Source organism: Coffea arabica, chromosome 2e (assembly GCF_036785885.1).
Source record: "Coffea arabica cultivar ET-39 chromosome 2e, Coffea Arabica ET-39 HiFi, whole genome shotgun sequence".
NCBI lineage: Eukaryota > Viridiplantae > Streptophyta > Magnoliopsida > Gentianales > Rubiaceae > Coffea > Coffea arabica.
Window position 1 is genome coordinate 61,772,486 of NC_092313.1, and position 15,995 is coordinate 61,788,480.

The following is a 15,995-nucleotide window of genomic DNA, read 5'->3' on the forward strand; positions in this document are numbered from 1 at the left end:
CTCGAGTTGGACCCCTTCTTGTTCTTTTTCTGAAAGATCAAATTGCCACAAGATTCTCTCTAGATCTTCAATACCCAAAGCCATTCCATAGACCATTGCTACTATGAGATTCTTGCAAATCACCTAACTACAACTTGAGAGAGAAGCTCTACTAACTATATGTCCTCCTTCCATGTTCCTGAGGCCTAACTAATTAATTTTTTTTTTTGGATTTTTGAATTTTGAAGGATCGTACCGTAGTTTCTGAAAAATTTTGAACTGAAAACTACAGAGCTTCCAATTACGAGGATTTTGTTGTGAGAAAGTGCTCTCATAGAGAAAGAACGTAGCAATAATCTCCTTAGCTAATAGAAAATTATATGTTTCCCCTGATGTTTCTATTGTACGCCATTTCTTTGCCTGTCAAAATTTTCGTTCTATTCAAAACCTTCTACATTTTCATGAATTTTGAATGCTTGCTATACTACTACATTTTCTGGGTATATTATACAGTATGGTGACACCAATAATCTAGGATTCACAAACCACTACATAATATAATACAGACTTTTCCAAACCCAAATGTTTCGAACCTCACTTTACCATATTCTAGAATTTTCCTCCTAATTATGGGTAACAAAAGCACATCTTTAGAGTTTAGGTTCTGTTTGGATTCCTCATTTTTTTAAAAATAAGTTTTTCATATACAATATTACAGTAATACACAAACAAAATAACTCTAAAAACACCACATGCATACAATATATCAAAAACAACTTCAACTATACAAAAAAAAATTAAAAATTAAATGTACACCATTTTCTTGTTCCATCTATCACCCGCACCCACTATCACCACCACCCCCTCCCTCCTCCTCTCTCTTCTCCCACCTCTTTTTTCTCTTCTTCTTCTCTTCTCCTCCCCTTCTTCCCCTTCCCTCCTCCCTTCCCCTTTCTCGCCACAACCCTGTTCCTCCCCTCCTCCCTCCTCGCTCCTCCCCGCTCTAATCGCAGATAGCTTGGAAAGGGAGAGGCAGGAAGGGCGAGGGTTGTGGCGGGAAAGGGAGGGGAACGGGAGGAAGAGAGAGGACAAAAGAGAAGGAGGGAAGGCGAAAAGGGGAGGAGGGAGGGAATGGTGGTAGTGGTGGGTGGCAACGGTGGTTGATGGAGATAATGAGTAGTACTGTTAATTTTTTAAAAAACAAACTAAAATATTTTTAAACTTTAAAAATATTTCAAAATATATTTCAAAAATATCACAAAAAATATATAGAATTTTCATATACATTATTATGATAAAATATTTTAAAAACAATCCCAAGAAACACCAAATCCAAATCGAGCATTTAATCTTTAGCCACCCCTTCTTGTCAGCAATACCAAAATGGCACTTGCTCCATTAGCTACGTCACAAAAGAATCTTGAATTTGATTGGTTTTGAAAAGCTATTTCCTACTGCTTTTCAAGGGGGGTGGTGGCGACGGCAACAAACACCCCTTTTGCCTTTCGGTAGTTGTTGTCGTATTTGTCACAATCCCACAAATTTGCAGCCGACTCTTTGGTCTTCTGTCAGCTTTCTCTCACCCTTTTTTCCAACTTTTCTTTATTTATTTAAAGTCTAATTGAATTTTTTTCTCCATTATCCTATGATCTGTCAACACAACTTGTCTCCGAATCAAATTGACTTTAGTTAGCAATTCCATTTTTCACCAGCTCAGAGTTACGTAAATGTACATATAAATTGATGTTAAAATGGCTTAAACAAAAGTTCTTCTGCAGTTACAGCTCTATCCGGGATATATATATATATTAGTATTGGGAGGTTTTAAATTTTCGTCAAGATTTGTGTAAGTATATGTAACACCCATTCAAGAAAGTTTTCGAATAAAAGAGGATACTATATTTAATTGATCCCTGAATACTTGATCCTGGGCCTGAGATTGTCTTTCTTTCTTTTGGGATCTTTCCTCAGAGCAAAAACTGTATTGGGTTCGTTCTCCTTCTGGGCTCGGGATTTACATGCATTTGTGCGGGGAAAGAGTCACTATCTTTTTTGGCTGGCTCGCCTATAAATCTGCTACTGTGATTCAGGGTTCTTGATTGATCAGGTTTGCTTCTGCAGTCATTTTTTGGCCAATTTTATCTTTTTGGTCAAGACATGTATCTACAATTCATTATGGATGTCTTGTATGATTCGCTTGCTGCTTTTGACTTCTGTTTTTTTTTTTTTTTTTGCCTTTGTTTTTTCCGTTTTCCATTTTCATTTTTGAATGGATCTTTCATGGCAATTGGGTTTTTGGAATCATCTCTGGTATTGACTAAAGGAGTAAAACATCTGTATCAGTGCTCTCATGTAATTTGGGTCGAAATTTTGGATCTTCTATAGTAAAACATTTTCTTTGCTGTGGGTTTTTTTTTTTTTTTGGGCTAACAGTTAAAAGGTTCTATTAATAATCCTTGCCTTGGTATTATATGGTCTCTGGTATGAAGTTTTATAACTCACCTAGAACTATGATTTTGGGGATAAGTATTGCTTTTCAGCGGTTGTGCATGTGGTTTTTGTCCCCCTCATTCTTTCATGTTGATGATGTGCTTTCTTAGCTGTTTGTTGTCTCAAGTTATTTTCAATTGCTCACCTTATTCTTGTTCCGTGTTTGTCTTCATTCTCAGGATTGGAGATTCATTGCGTCTTTGATTTAGGCTCTTGTTGGAGTAGGTGTTGAATCTGGTGTAATAATTGCTTAATTTACTACAAAATGGATGGAAGAGAGAGTATATCTATTAAAGTGAAACAGAGAGTTGTTCAACCGACCATTACAGCAGCTTTGGCTGCTGCATTTCACGAGTGGTTTTTGATATTCCTGCTGTTTATTGATGCTTGTTTCTCCTACTTAGTTACAAAATTTGCGAGCTATTGCCAATTGCAAATTCCGTGCCTACTGTGCTCGAGACTGGATCATGTTCTGGGAAAGGAAAAAGCAGGATTCTATTGGGATTTGATCTGCAAAAAACATAAATTACAAATCTCATCCTTAGTTCATTGCAAACTTCACGAAAATCTTGTTGATGTTCATGGAATTTGTGAGAATTGCCTCTTCTCCTTTGCCACTGTGAACAAGTCCAATGCTGAAACATACAGATTGCTGGTGGGGAAATTGGGGGATGTACCTCATGTTGGACTTGATGATGATCCTTTGATTGCTGATAATAGTCTCAGTGCTTTAGACGGAAGAAAGTGTTCCTGTTGCCATCAGCCATGGATTTCTAGAGGTCAAAGATGCATGCTGTTTAGGACAGGATCATATGAGGCCACTGAACTTGATGCTCCCTTATTGGCATCAAATATACATGATAGAGATGAAAGGGAGGGGATGAGAGATCTTTCATCCCAAAAAAGCTTAGGTAGCTGGAAAGCTAAGAAGAGTGGTGATCCTTTGCCACATATAGAATATGAAAAGGTCAAGATGACTTCTGATACAGAATCTGAAGCTTCTAATTTTGATGATGATTCTGCTACCGAGCTATTCTGTGTTAATGACCTAGGGGAAAAGGACATAGTTGCCGATCATCACCAAAAAGATTTACAGGTTGATAATCTTGGTTCAGAAAAATTGATTGACCCATCTGAGTCTTTAGTTATGGACTCAGAGCAAGCGGAAGCTAGTGATCTGCAGTCTTCAGGGTTGACTCCACCAATAGGACATGGTCTTGAGGAAATTAATTGCCAGCATGTTGAAGACAAGACTTGTGTTGCTGCACCATCTGAGCTGCAATCTTTCAGTGACGTGATTCCATCTTCTGATGTCAACCAATCTTCTGTTCATGAGTCTAAAGGTAATTGCAAGCATTCATTATTAGAAGTTTTCAAATTTTCAACAATGTTCAACACCAATTACCAGTTGAGGCATTGTGGTCTAAAATGTTTTTGGTACTTTGATGTGCATTGATGTCTTTTCTTCATAACATGGATGATGCAATAATCCACCTTCTTAAACCCTATGCACTGCAAAATAAAATTTTGATAACAAAAAGAAGAGGAAAGAGAATGGATATTTGAATTTTCAGATATTATTCCTGCCTATCAATTTCCAGATTTGAATTGCTGGAAAATGATTTTCAAATGCTATGAAGCTGGACTAAATATTTCTATATTAAGAGTATGATTTGGAAAGACTTGAGACAAATGTAGGTGGTTTCTCAAAATAAAGATAACTAAATCCAGTTTACCTGTTTATCTCTGGTCTTTCTTGGTTTCTTGCAGTGGATGCTGTAGGAGTATCTGGATTAGAAAAGGCTGTTACAAAGTCTGATGATTTTAACGAGTTGACAAGTAACTCCACTTCAACCAATGAGAAACAGTCAGATTTGAAGTCTGGTACAAGTGACGCTGGTTTACAGATGCCCAGTTCTTTGGAACTTGGTGATGCATATAAGCTGGCTATTGGCAGTAGGGGAAGGCAGTTGTCTGGAAAGTTTTCGGAACAGAAGTCTATGAAGGATTCAGCAAGATTGAATGAAGATTTGAAGCTCTTATTGTCACAGTTATCTGCTGCTCGAGGGATTGAATTACCTTTATTTGACGTAAGCCCCAGGGTATCCGGAAGTGTTGATGAACTAAAAGCTTCTGATACCTCTAGTTCTGTTGGGATGCAGATACTTCAGAAGAGGATCTCACTGGAGAGAAATGAGTCTGGTATATCTCTTGATGGTAGCACTGTCAGTGAAATTGAAGGTGAAAGTGCAATTGATAGGTTAAAAAGACAAGTTGAGCATGATAAGAAAATTATGGTTGCTTTGTATAAAGAATTGGAGGAAGAGAGAAATGCTTCTGCAGTTGCAGCTAACCAAGCAATGGCCATGATTACTAGATTACAGGAGGAAAAAGCTGCTCTCCACATGGAAGCCTTGCAGTGTGTAAGGATGATGGAAGAACAAGAGGAATACGATGTCGAAGCTCTGCAGAAAGCAAATGAACTTCTAGCTGAGAAAGAAAAAGAAATTCAGGATCTAGAGGCTGAGCTTGAAGTGTACAGCAAAACAATAGGTGACTTACCTCCAATAGGAGATCTTCCTGAGTCAAACTATGGATTAAATATTGGAGGGACAAGGCCAAAGCAGACAGGAACAGGCTCAGCAGAAATAACCGTAAGACTTTGTGACTCAAATATTAATGTGCCAGATTCCTGCAATGAAACCGATGAATTGGTCAAGTTTACTGAGGATGAGGGAATTAATGTGAAGAGCTCACAGCCAGAATTTGAGGATGAAGTATTGCTCATTTTTCAATGTTTAAGAAAATTGGAAAAAAAACTTCAACTTTTCTCAAGTAATGGCTCTTATTTGGACATAGCTAATCAAGATGATCACTCTAGTGATACTGAACTGCTTGATGATGGCAAAGCTGCTCCAGAAATTGGTGAAGCTGAAGTGGATGGTTCAGTTGAACATGTTTCATTGCATGAAGCAAGCATTTCTGTTCCCAAGATATCTGCTGGCCAGCATGAGAAATCCAACCAATTACAGAAAGGAAGTGATGAACTCATGAATCCGAAACACATGCCCCAGAATGCTGAATTAGACGCTTTGAAAAATGAGTTTCATGGGCTGAGTGGCAGGTTAGAAGCACTTGAGGCAGAACACAGCTTTCTTGAGCATTCTATCAACTCACTCAGCAGAGGAGATGAAGGACTTAAATTTATTCAAAAGATAGCTTGTCATGTGAGAGAACTACATTCCCTTGGTATCAAGAGAAAAGGCTGAGTTTTTACACGGTCAGTATTTTTCTATCAAAAGGTGATGACTCCAATCATTATCAAGCTAATCGCTATTTCTTTGACTGGTTGCAATTTAGGCTTTTTTACTTATTTGTTTTTGCATTTTAAATCTTGTACTGTATGCAAGTGTTTGGATGACACCTGTGGTCTACCTCTCGAGGGCAGAAGATTTCTAATGCCAATAGAAAATTTTGTGTTGCAAGTGTAGATGCTTCCTTTTTTCAAGGCTAAACTTCTATACGATAAAACTGGATAAAGCTTCAGATTAAAAATAAAAGAAAAATATCGAAGGTAATAATGTGTCATGAGCAGTAAAACAATTTTGTTGTCATTAATACCATTTTAGTGAGACACAGGTTCCAGTAGGATTGCTATTCCTTGTGACTCTGTAAAGGAAATTTATGATATGTAAAAGATCTAGTATGCAGCTTGTATGTTGAAAAAAGATACCAGTGTAGATGGAAAAATATATACGTGATTCCTCCGGGAATGGAAAAATCTGTCTAGCTGAACTTTCAGAAGGGATAAATTAATAAATTAAGGAAAATGCCTTAATACCACTAATTTGTTATTCTAACTTTCTCATAATAACACCCTCCATACCATAAAATGTGCTCACTTTCCTTCTGTGTTCATCCCAAATTATATGCCTATTTCCTTTTTAAGCAAGTAGTTAATTTATAGGTTTACTAATATGCCCATATTTAATGTACTTTTTTATCAACAAACATGACTCATCTAGTATTAAAGAGCGATAAGTTCCAAAAATGATTTAGGAACATGAGCCACTAGCTTGAAGGGGATAATAGGATTCATCTTGTATTAATGGAGGGGTGTATGAGGAAAGAGCAAATGATTGCTTTAACTATATTATATGAGGAAAATGCTAAACAAAATGTAGCCTATTTTTATGGGACAGACGGAATATCTTTTTAAGTTGCCTTGTTGATTCTGTTGATAATCTTAACAAAATCACCTCTGCTTAATTTTAACAAAGCAAGACGTTTTTATTTGACACACTACTGTTGCATGGCTATTAGTTCCTGTGGCAATAATATCTTGTATCGTTGATTGTTTTTTTTGTTTTTGTAACTCTTCGTAGATTTCAAGGCATAATATATAGGTTAATAGCTCCAGCTTAGAAATATTCTTTTCATGTGGGACTTATTTGAGGTAGCTTGGTGTACTAAGGAGAATCAGGCGTGGATAAGTGAGCAGATGCCTGTAAGATACAGAACTAATGTATCTTGACCTAGTAGTTAATTAGTTATGAGGAATTTCGACAAAATGAAAAACTTTTTGGGCATATACTTGTCCTCATAAACAACCTGAGATTCCACATTCCTCGGCTGTTAGTTTGCATTCAGAAGTATCTTCCTAGTTGACATCAGAATGCTTTTTTTGGTCCTTTAGCTTTGAGATTCTGAAGAATCGTGCATATTAGGTGCTTCACCAGTTGGGATGCGCATAGTTTTTTTTTTTTGACAGAACAATCATTATATTAATAGCTTGATAATACAAGATTTGCTTTACAAAATAGGGGCAGCTGCCCCAATATCATCTTGTGTACTCTTCTTGAGCCACACGGGGAAAGAATTCTCCCACATTACATTCATAACAAGCTTCACAGCAAATTGTGCGATAGTATATGCACACACATTTCCTGTTCTATAAACAAAAGAGAGTACAGTGTTCAAACATCTCTCTCATTGCTTGTATATCTTCAAGGATGGTTGCTATGGTGGAGTCCTCTACCTTTCCAGCTTGAACCTTGTCAATTGCACCTTTACAATCAGATTGTACTTCAATTCTTCTCCATTTTGTTTCTTTGGCTATAATTAGAGCCATTCTGATGGCTGTGGTTTCTTCCTTATATGGTTCACCTCGTCTATCTTCCTGCCATCCCCAAGCTTTGAGTATTTTTCCATTCCAGTCCCGCGCTACACCAGCCATACCAGTTCTTATCATTTGGCTAGAATTGGCTGCATCTGTGTTGATCATGATCAATCCTTCCGTAGGTTGCTTCCATTTCCCGCATTCTTAAGTTTTGAGACTTTTCCAGTAGTGTGCTTCCTTTCAGTGTCATCTTTTGATTCTATGAACTCCAATCATCCATGATGAGCTTTATGTGCAATCAATCTGTTATCTGTACACTTATCAGTGAACATTTTGCTGTTTCTGGCTTTCCAGATTTGCCAGAGGATGTTTGCAGTTAGAGCTATATAATCTTGACCCTTGTCCCTGGTATCAGCTTCTAACAATCCTTCCCACCATCTGATGAATTTGCACATAGGCTAGTTGAGTATGCACATTAATGCACCAGAGAGAGATGGAACATTAGAATATAGCTCTGTGTAATGGATCCCACCTTGAATGCTCAATTGATGACCTTTTTCCATATATTGAGGAAAAGGATACTGATCTTGATTGTAGATAGTATTTCTCAGTTTTACTGATTTCTTGAGGTCATTCTAAGCCAGTCACAAAATTAACTAATTGATGTGGCATCATTTTATTGCAGGAATATAAGTTAGTAAGAAAGTTGGTTTATGAGTTGGAGGTTGTTTAGCATTAGTTCTGGGTGCTTGCACTATATTTCTACATTAGCAGCTATTTGGTGTTTTCTTCAGTTTCTTACCTATTTATTTTTGCAGAACCCATTCTAAATGGCCTTCTACAAACCAGGTTCTCAAAACTGCTGTTTTTCTCTACAGAGAAGAAAGCAAAATCCATATTCTGGTTATTTGTTTGTACATTCCATTTAGAAACCATGAGTATGGTTTCCTAGGGACCACACCTTTTAAAGATGAAGAATCCTCACCTTATAAAAATTGGTGTTGCACCAATAAGATGTCCTATTCTTGAGAACTTAAATTGAGCTCCCTATCCTGCTTTTGTAGAGAAGTGTTAAATAACATTTGTTGGTTCATTGTCAAATTGCCTATTTGACCTGTTCTAGTCAACTGGTGATATACTGTGATTAGTTAGCGTATATGGATGGTGAGAGTTTTTACAGTATTATCAAACTCTTAGTGAAATGAAGTACTTGTAACATCACAACTATCCAAAGGTTGGACTTGGACTTGAGCGTGGCCCTTCATGGATCATGCATATTAACCTTTGGTATAGTAAAGCATACACCGAACAGAACTTGGAACTTAAGAACCAAAACTTGATAGGATATCAGTGTCTTCATATAGTCGATCAAGGAAGTAAGAGTGCTAGAGGCAACAGAATGTTATGAGCTTTGAAAAGCTTTAACCAAATGTGGCTGTAATAGTCTGGGAGTCTGTGACGTGCTTTCTTTGTGGAGGTTTCCAGTTGTAACTTTTGAAGATCGTATTGAAAAATTTGCACATGGAGTAGTTATAACTATTGTCCTCAGATTCCACACTGTACACCATTTTTCTACTTATTGTGTCTTTACTCATCTTGTCAACAATTATACCATAATTTCGCATAGATTTGCCCATTGGTATGTGTGTTCTTCTGCGTTTTCATTCTTAGAGCTGGAGAACCTATGACAAGTTTGGTATAGCATTTTTAGCTAATCCAAACTTTGAGATGAGTAGTGGGCATTTCATCACTGGTGGAATGGTAGAGGTTGTATGCTACTCATGCAGTCATTGGTTTCTGTTGAATGTCTATATGATAGTTTTGCCTGTCCTTGACATTACTTGCAAAACATAAGAAAGGTTCTGACTTTGGTTGCCACTGAAAGATCCCAGTATGGTCAAGGTTGACCTGTTCATGTCCTCATGTATTCTTTTAGAACAGATGCAATTACAAAGACCAACCATGAATATCCTCCCCATTAATTTCTTTGATGGTCATTCCTGGAAACACTTATGTTACTGAAAATGATTATGACCTCTTGGGTGAGAGCTCTACCTTGTCATACTTTGTTCTGGAATGCTCTGTCTTTTAAACTTATGAATCTGCCATTTTTCTGTAGTAAACTTAGTTCTGATAGCAATTTTTGCATTTACCTGTGTTCTTAATTTATCGTCATGAATATTTCAGATGCCATCATAATTTTGGTTACGAAGATGCTGGATTTAATCACTAGATGCTTATCTGGATAGGATTGACTCACTGCAAAGCAGGGTGTTGATTCAGTACATATCTAATCATGGAGATGCTGGATAAACTGTACAGTATCATTAGATTGTTTCTTCTGGCATGAAGCAGTGTGTAGATCTTTTACTTATTTTCAATGTTTCCTTCTTTTTCCCCTTTAATTATACATTTATTTTTTCTCCCACTGTGGCTTTCATCTGATTGCTTGTAAAGTATTTTGAGTCCATTCATTTTCACTTTCATACCCTTTTGAGGAATTCCTGCACTTTGAGAGAGATTTTTTTTATAGGGTAAGGGTGATCCTTACATGTATACAAAATGTTGTATTAATATTAAATCTTCGTGTTTAGCTTGTAAAGGTTCTTTAAGATGCTCAGGTTTCCATGGTTATTGGAAAAGCACTCTGAGTAAATTTTACTGCACAAGAATTAATGCATATTTTGTGCTAATAACCAGCGACCAGCAATGCAAGTTTACACCAAATACTGTGGTGGGCTGGTGGAATGAATTGGAGGATCTCTCATGTAGAAGATTTGTAAGTGGATGGAGCGGTGCCCTGGATTTCGGAGTGCTAAATGAAAGATTTATACTTGCTCACTGAAATTGTCTTTTGTTTTTTCCATTAATTATGGTTTCTTCTTTCTTATGTCAAAATTCTCTAAATTTATGTTTCCTGATCGACCCCATCTGGGACACTGCCTTAAATCATCGAATGTGTCTGGTGAGAGGCCAATCATCAACAATTTTTTATGGTGCTCAGCTAAAATTTTTAATGTTGCCAAGATTTCTCTCTGTCATGACAAACTCGAAGGTGAAACACAAAAATTTTGGTACCAATAGGGTTAAGTGTGTTTGAGAAAGAAGCTTTTATCTTTCTTTTATACGCTCCTATTTAGCTGCTGTATCGACGTGTAATCAGCCGTTGTGTCGGGTTTCTGTTTTCCGGTGGATCTTGTAGATCGTTATAGATGGTCTGGGGAACTAATTTGGCTCACTTAGAAAAATATTTAGGAAACTGTGCTGGCTGTGTTTTGAAGATGTGCTTATTGCTGTTATTGCTCCCTTAGAGGAGGGGTTATATTCAGAGAGGTGCATTAACTGGATGGAGAGGTGTTAAACGAAACTGGAGCTTTTTTTTTATTGCTGGATGGGGTATGAGGATGACACAAAACTTTTAGCAACATAGCCTAGTCGTTAGGGTGTAGATATGAAAAGTTTATGAGAGAAATAAGCTCTTATGTCATAAACACTTCTCCTGTTGGTTCAAAAGCTTGACTGCCTTTGAAAAATTGAAATTAAAATTAACATTGTCCCTTGTTGAATCCAATCCATTCCAGCCAAATGAAGATTAGTAAGTGTAAATTGGAAGTTAATTTATGTTTTTGCTGGTGAAGTTGAGTTGAAGCAGCAAGAGTTCGCGCTGTAAATTACCTAGGAAGTAGCATAGGTTCTGCTAAAATGGTGAAAAGGTATCATTCAGATATGTAAAATCCTTAAACCAACTAAGATATGACATTTTTGTATATTTTGTATATGAGACTTCCATAATGGTTAAAGGGTTCTGCTTAGAGTATTAAGAGGAAACACTTGTAAATTGACAGAACTGGAAATGAAATGAAAGTAACTAGTACTAGCAAACAGGAAAACTGTATTCATTTCCTGTTAACTATATCTATGTTTCTCCTCCATCTTGAGAAGATGCAATTGTTTGAAGGAAACTGCAACATATAACAACTCTAAGGAGGCAAAATACAGCTAACAGCCACATATTTTCCACACTAGCAGCTTTGATGATTGCGTTGCTGTGGCTTCCTCTCGTTAACAAAATCAATGGTAGCAGCAGCATAACTGGAAAAGCAGCATAACTCTTCCTCTTATACAAACTTTCTACGAGATACAATAAGCTACAACAGTTTACCATTCTCTTTTTCCTACTGATTCTCATCTGGAGTGTTGTTGCTTCCCTTTGCAGGTCCCTTGGCACTCATCAGTGCGTCAAACTTTTCCGTCTTTCCTAGCACAATCTCAATCTGAGAAGTCAAGAAAAGATGATATGGGTCAGTATGGTTTCTGATGTTCTGCTCAATGTATATTACCCTCTGGTATAGACATGGTCACAGTTCACATTAATATGAAAATGATGTTTTACTTACCCTGGCTTTCTGAACCATGCGACCTTTCGATTCATCTTTCATTCCAACTGTGGATGTCAAAACCTCTGTTCAAACTCATCATTAGGATGACTGTTCAGTAGATGAAGATAGTAACAGATAGACTTTATTTTGAAAGAGAGATTCTTGAATCGTTGAGCAATTGAACTTACTCTTCTCCGTAGCCAATCCAGTATTCTTCAGAATCTCAGCAATTGTAACAACTGTGGTGATTGCTGCGATAATTTATGCGAAGATTAGCAAGAGTAAATTGTCCTTGTAGTAAATAAGTGGCAGAACATGATACTCAACATGAGGGAAATTCAAACTAATTGAAGTATAGCTGGAAAATTAAAAAAACCAATCATTACAAATTAAAGAGATGCGGTATAATTAAATTTTTCTCCACTGGTTCTTCTCCAGCTTAAATGACTATAGTCAATAATCTTGCATTCTGTTTGTCGATTCAATGTCTATAATCTTGCCTAATCTTGACAATGTCCTTGATTTGAACAAAATTATAAGATTTTTTTTTTTTGACTTCATACCCTGACAAATTAAAAATTACTTGATGCATATGAAAGCCTGAAATATTTCCGAACCATGTTGGAGGTCAAGTTTTCTCTGTGCACAACAATCAGTTATGAATTCACCACAAGTAGAAATTGTGGTGACCATTTGAAAGCTCCAAATATTGTCATTACGATTCAATAAACAGAAAGGGGACTTTTCATTTCGCAAACATCTGCAACAACGTAATGCTACCAAAAGCCTGGTGCAAGGACTCCACTTCAGGAAATCAATACCTTAATAGGCGTTACTACACTTGTAAAATACCAGTGCGGAAGCATGTTTGCAAATTAGTGCAGGTACTGATTTTTAACTCATCAAAGTTAATATGTATTGTTATCAGTTCCTCATACAACACCACAGTAGCTGAGCAAACGCACTTGAGCAGTAGTTAAGCATCAAAACTAGATAGCAAAACTGCCGGTGTAGCCAGGCTCTGGCATGGCTTTTATCTTATCATACACCATTTTCTTTTCTTTCTTTTGGGGGTCTTAGCTGGGGGCGTTCTGTGACCATGGAATCTAGTAGATTATTGTTGCCCCATCCTTATTTAGAATGTCATTTTTGAGTTCTGATGAAGGAGTTGAATGAAATGCTTCAAGATTAAGAATATATATAAGTAAATGAGTTCTGGTGATTACCCATTCCCAAAGCAGAAAGTTCAACCTCATTGTGCTGCTGGATATACCTCTGCACCAAAGAACGAAGCTATCTGTTATAACTCACAGTTTGATACTGCATAACATCTAAAAATTAGAGTTTTCAAGTTCACTTCCTTTGAAGATTTGGCTTTGTAACATTTGTCCCGTATAGAAGATTAACAGAAGGAAACACATTTCTGAACGAGCAGTTTCTTCTTATTGTAGGATCTTGTTCGTTAAAATTTATGAACCAAAGCAACAGACAAAACAGGAGCAAGCATCCCACATATACTTAACGTCATGTAGGAAATCTAGCCATCAGGATGTTAAGAATAATTGGAAGCCGCTTTATTGCCAGAAGAATTCTTTTTGAGGATGGTGTACAATTTTTGAGGATTATAAACAAATTGGAACAGATAAATGTGTTTAGACTGAAAAAAACGAAAAAGCATCATGTTGTTTCAAGTTTTACTTGGAGAGCAGATCCTAGGACTAAAGCCAAACTTAGAATTTTAACTAAAATCAGCTCCTAAGTCCTAACTGAAATTTCGTAAGACTAGAAAGTTTTCTCCAACCATAACTTTGAATATTCAGGATGTGGCAGTTATGCGGTAGGATCTACTCACTAGTGTCATCAGTTGCGTACAATTACGTGATATTGATTGACGGATCAAACTTCAATATTTCAACTTCTATATTGGTAACTAGATGTCCATAAGTACAGAGGGCACATCAGGAATGGTTAGAATTGGTAGAACTTGATACAAAGGAATGTGGAATGAGTACAAACGAAACAGCAACCCTCCATGCACCCATACCGCAGTTACATTCAGCATTTGGGACACTGGAAGTGACGGTAGGGGCAACTTCGACCATGAACAATCACAACATGGGTATTGGAATTGTTATTAAGCAGCCTGATCAAAGATTACACAGAGGGTGGGCACTTCGAGCAAGAAGTTCTGGTTCAGCACTGCTGGATGATGCTAATGCACTTAAGTTGGCCATGTGTAAGATTGGCTCTATGCCAGTTCGGACACACATCAGGGAAGTGCAGTTCCAAGTGCAAAACCCACAACTTCTCAGCCAAATTCGCACAAACAGCGTTGGTGACATTAGATTAGCTACTGTTGTGGATGACATTGTTCATTTGAGAGAGCTGTTTCCTTTGTGCTCCTTTTGTTTAATTAAAAAGGATAAGACTCAACTAAGCTCCAAGCTTAGCATTCATGCCTTGGGCATTATTTTTGATGAGGAACATTGGTTTCCTTAGTGGTAGCATTGCTACTTGTAAAGTTCAATCGAGCCTTTGCTCGCACTTGTACAGCTTTTGTCTAGTAATACAATCATCTACCGTTTCGGAAAAAAAAAAAAACTAGATGTCCATAAGTCAAACAATTGGAAGAACCCAACAGGATGAAGAAAACTGAAGCTAGCTGAAGCAAATCTATTCACCAAGTGGATTCTCTTCCACATGAGCACAAGTCACTTTACTAGGCCTGATTTCTTGAAGAAATACTCAAGTCAATTCACGAAATAGAAAAAGCAAGAGCCTCAAACTATCAGCCTCACATCATCAAACAACCCCATGAAATGCTGTTAGATAAACATTGTTTTCTATTTGTACTTCTGTTCCTTTTTCTGTACACAAAAAGATATTAATGCACTATCCTACTTTTCTGAAGATACATTTGGCAGACGTTTTCTGATCTAATTCAGGCGCACTCAGATTAATGTACCAACCAACTCAAGGATATGACCCAAAAACAATAATAAAAAAGGAAAAAAAAAAAGACTTTACCAAGAAATAAGGGCAACAAAGTAAGAAACCATGCAATAAAGAAATTGTGTAGTAAAAGATAGTGGCAAACCTTGGCAAGATTGACGTAAAAGAAGAGTGGTTTCTTAGTATTAGAAACCTGAATCCTATTCTTCCTTTGTTCCGGGGCTGGTCCATTTGTTGCAACAGCTTCCATTGTCATGTTTTTCTCAAAATTCAAGTTCCTGTTGAACCCACAAGCAGATTCACTCTTTGTCTCTATCTCTTATTTCAGTCTCTTTCTCTCTATCTCTTATTCCAGTCTCTTTCTCTCTCTCTCTTTTTATTGTATCTAGTGAATATAGAGCGGGATAATGGGGACCTATGCTAGCTCGAAAAACCTGTAAGGCCATTAAATTTCAAGGGAGAAAGCTCCATGCAAAGTGCTGTGGGAACCAATCAAATGGTACAAGGCCTTTGACTAAGCAAAAAAGCACCAAATTGGTTGTTAGATAAGGATAAAGTGATGGCTATTAGAAAGCCATGCAATAATAATGGCTGGGCACATTTGTTAGAAGGCTACACCTAAATTAGGACCATGAAATTAAAATTGATTTTGTGAACTTCTGAAATTAGTAGGTGGAAGATTATTTTGAAGAAAGATTTTTAATTCAAAGAAGAAATAGTGTGCTATTAGCTAATCTTCTGGCACTTTTTCACTTTCATGCCGTAATTGTGTGAGCTTTTTTTAAGTTAAATATTTCCACGTGTTAGATCAAATGAAACAAAATAAATAAAAAGGAAAATATAGTTAACCTATACAGAAAAAAAAAAAAAAAGCTTTTGCTCTTAAAGTAATTGCATGATCAAAGGAAAACAAAAAGCAGATTTAATAGTGATGCTGCACTTGCCCAAAAAATTGTTAACTAAAGTTTCCTTAAGATAGAAATGTGCGGGAATAATACATAAAAAATAAACAAACAACAAATGAAGAATTGGCTATAGACAAAGGAAGCATTGTTTTGCATTCCAAATCCCTTAAA

At 36.8% G+C, this 15,995-nt stretch overlaps 2 protein-coding genes across 6 annotated transcripts; one reads left to right on the top strand and one right to left on the bottom strand.

Annotated features, from left to right (window-relative positions):
- Positions 1–1,332: 1,332 nt before the first annotated feature.
- Positions 1,333–10,429, top strand: LOC113732620 (myosin-binding protein 1-like). 5 transcript variants are annotated; one of them, XM_027258534.2, is made up of 5 exons: positions 1,333–1,546; positions 1,951–2,086; positions 2,649–3,812; positions 4,240–5,771; positions 9,776–10,190. In XM_027258534.2, the coding sequence occupies exons 3-4, from the start codon at positions 2,735–2,737 to the stop codon at positions 5,736–5,738; spliced, it is 2,577 nt and encodes an 858-aa protein (XP_027114335.2). In that variant the 5' UTR covers positions 1,333–1,546; positions 1,951–2,086; positions 2,649–2,734; the 3' UTR covers positions 5,739–5,771; positions 9,776–10,190. The 5 variants fall into 5 exon arrangements, with proteins under 5 accessions (XP_027114335.2, XP_027114334.2, XP_071936753.1 ...); XM_027258533.2 differs by lacking the exon at positions 1,333–1,546 and adding an exon at positions 1,561–1,825; XM_072080652.1 differs by lacking the exons at positions 1,333–1,546; positions 9,776–10,190 and adding an exon at positions 10,289–10,429 and having other exon boundaries at positions 1,561–2,086; positions 4,240–5,749.
- Positions 10,430–11,460: 1,031 nt separating this feature from the next.
- Positions 11,461–15,241, bottom strand: LOC113729683 (uncharacterized protein At2g34160). The gene is made up of 5 exons (XM_027253935.2): positions 15,065–15,241; positions 13,194–13,242; positions 12,156–12,218; positions 11,986–12,050; positions 11,461–11,862 (listed from the first exon to the last, which is right to left on the bottom strand). The coding sequence occupies exons 1-5, from the start codon at positions 15,173–15,175 to the stop codon at positions 11,764–11,766; spliced, it is 387 nt and encodes a 128-aa protein (XP_027109736.1). The 5' UTR covers positions 15,176–15,241; the 3' UTR covers positions 11,461–11,763.
- Positions 15,242–15,995: the final 754 nt, after the last annotated feature.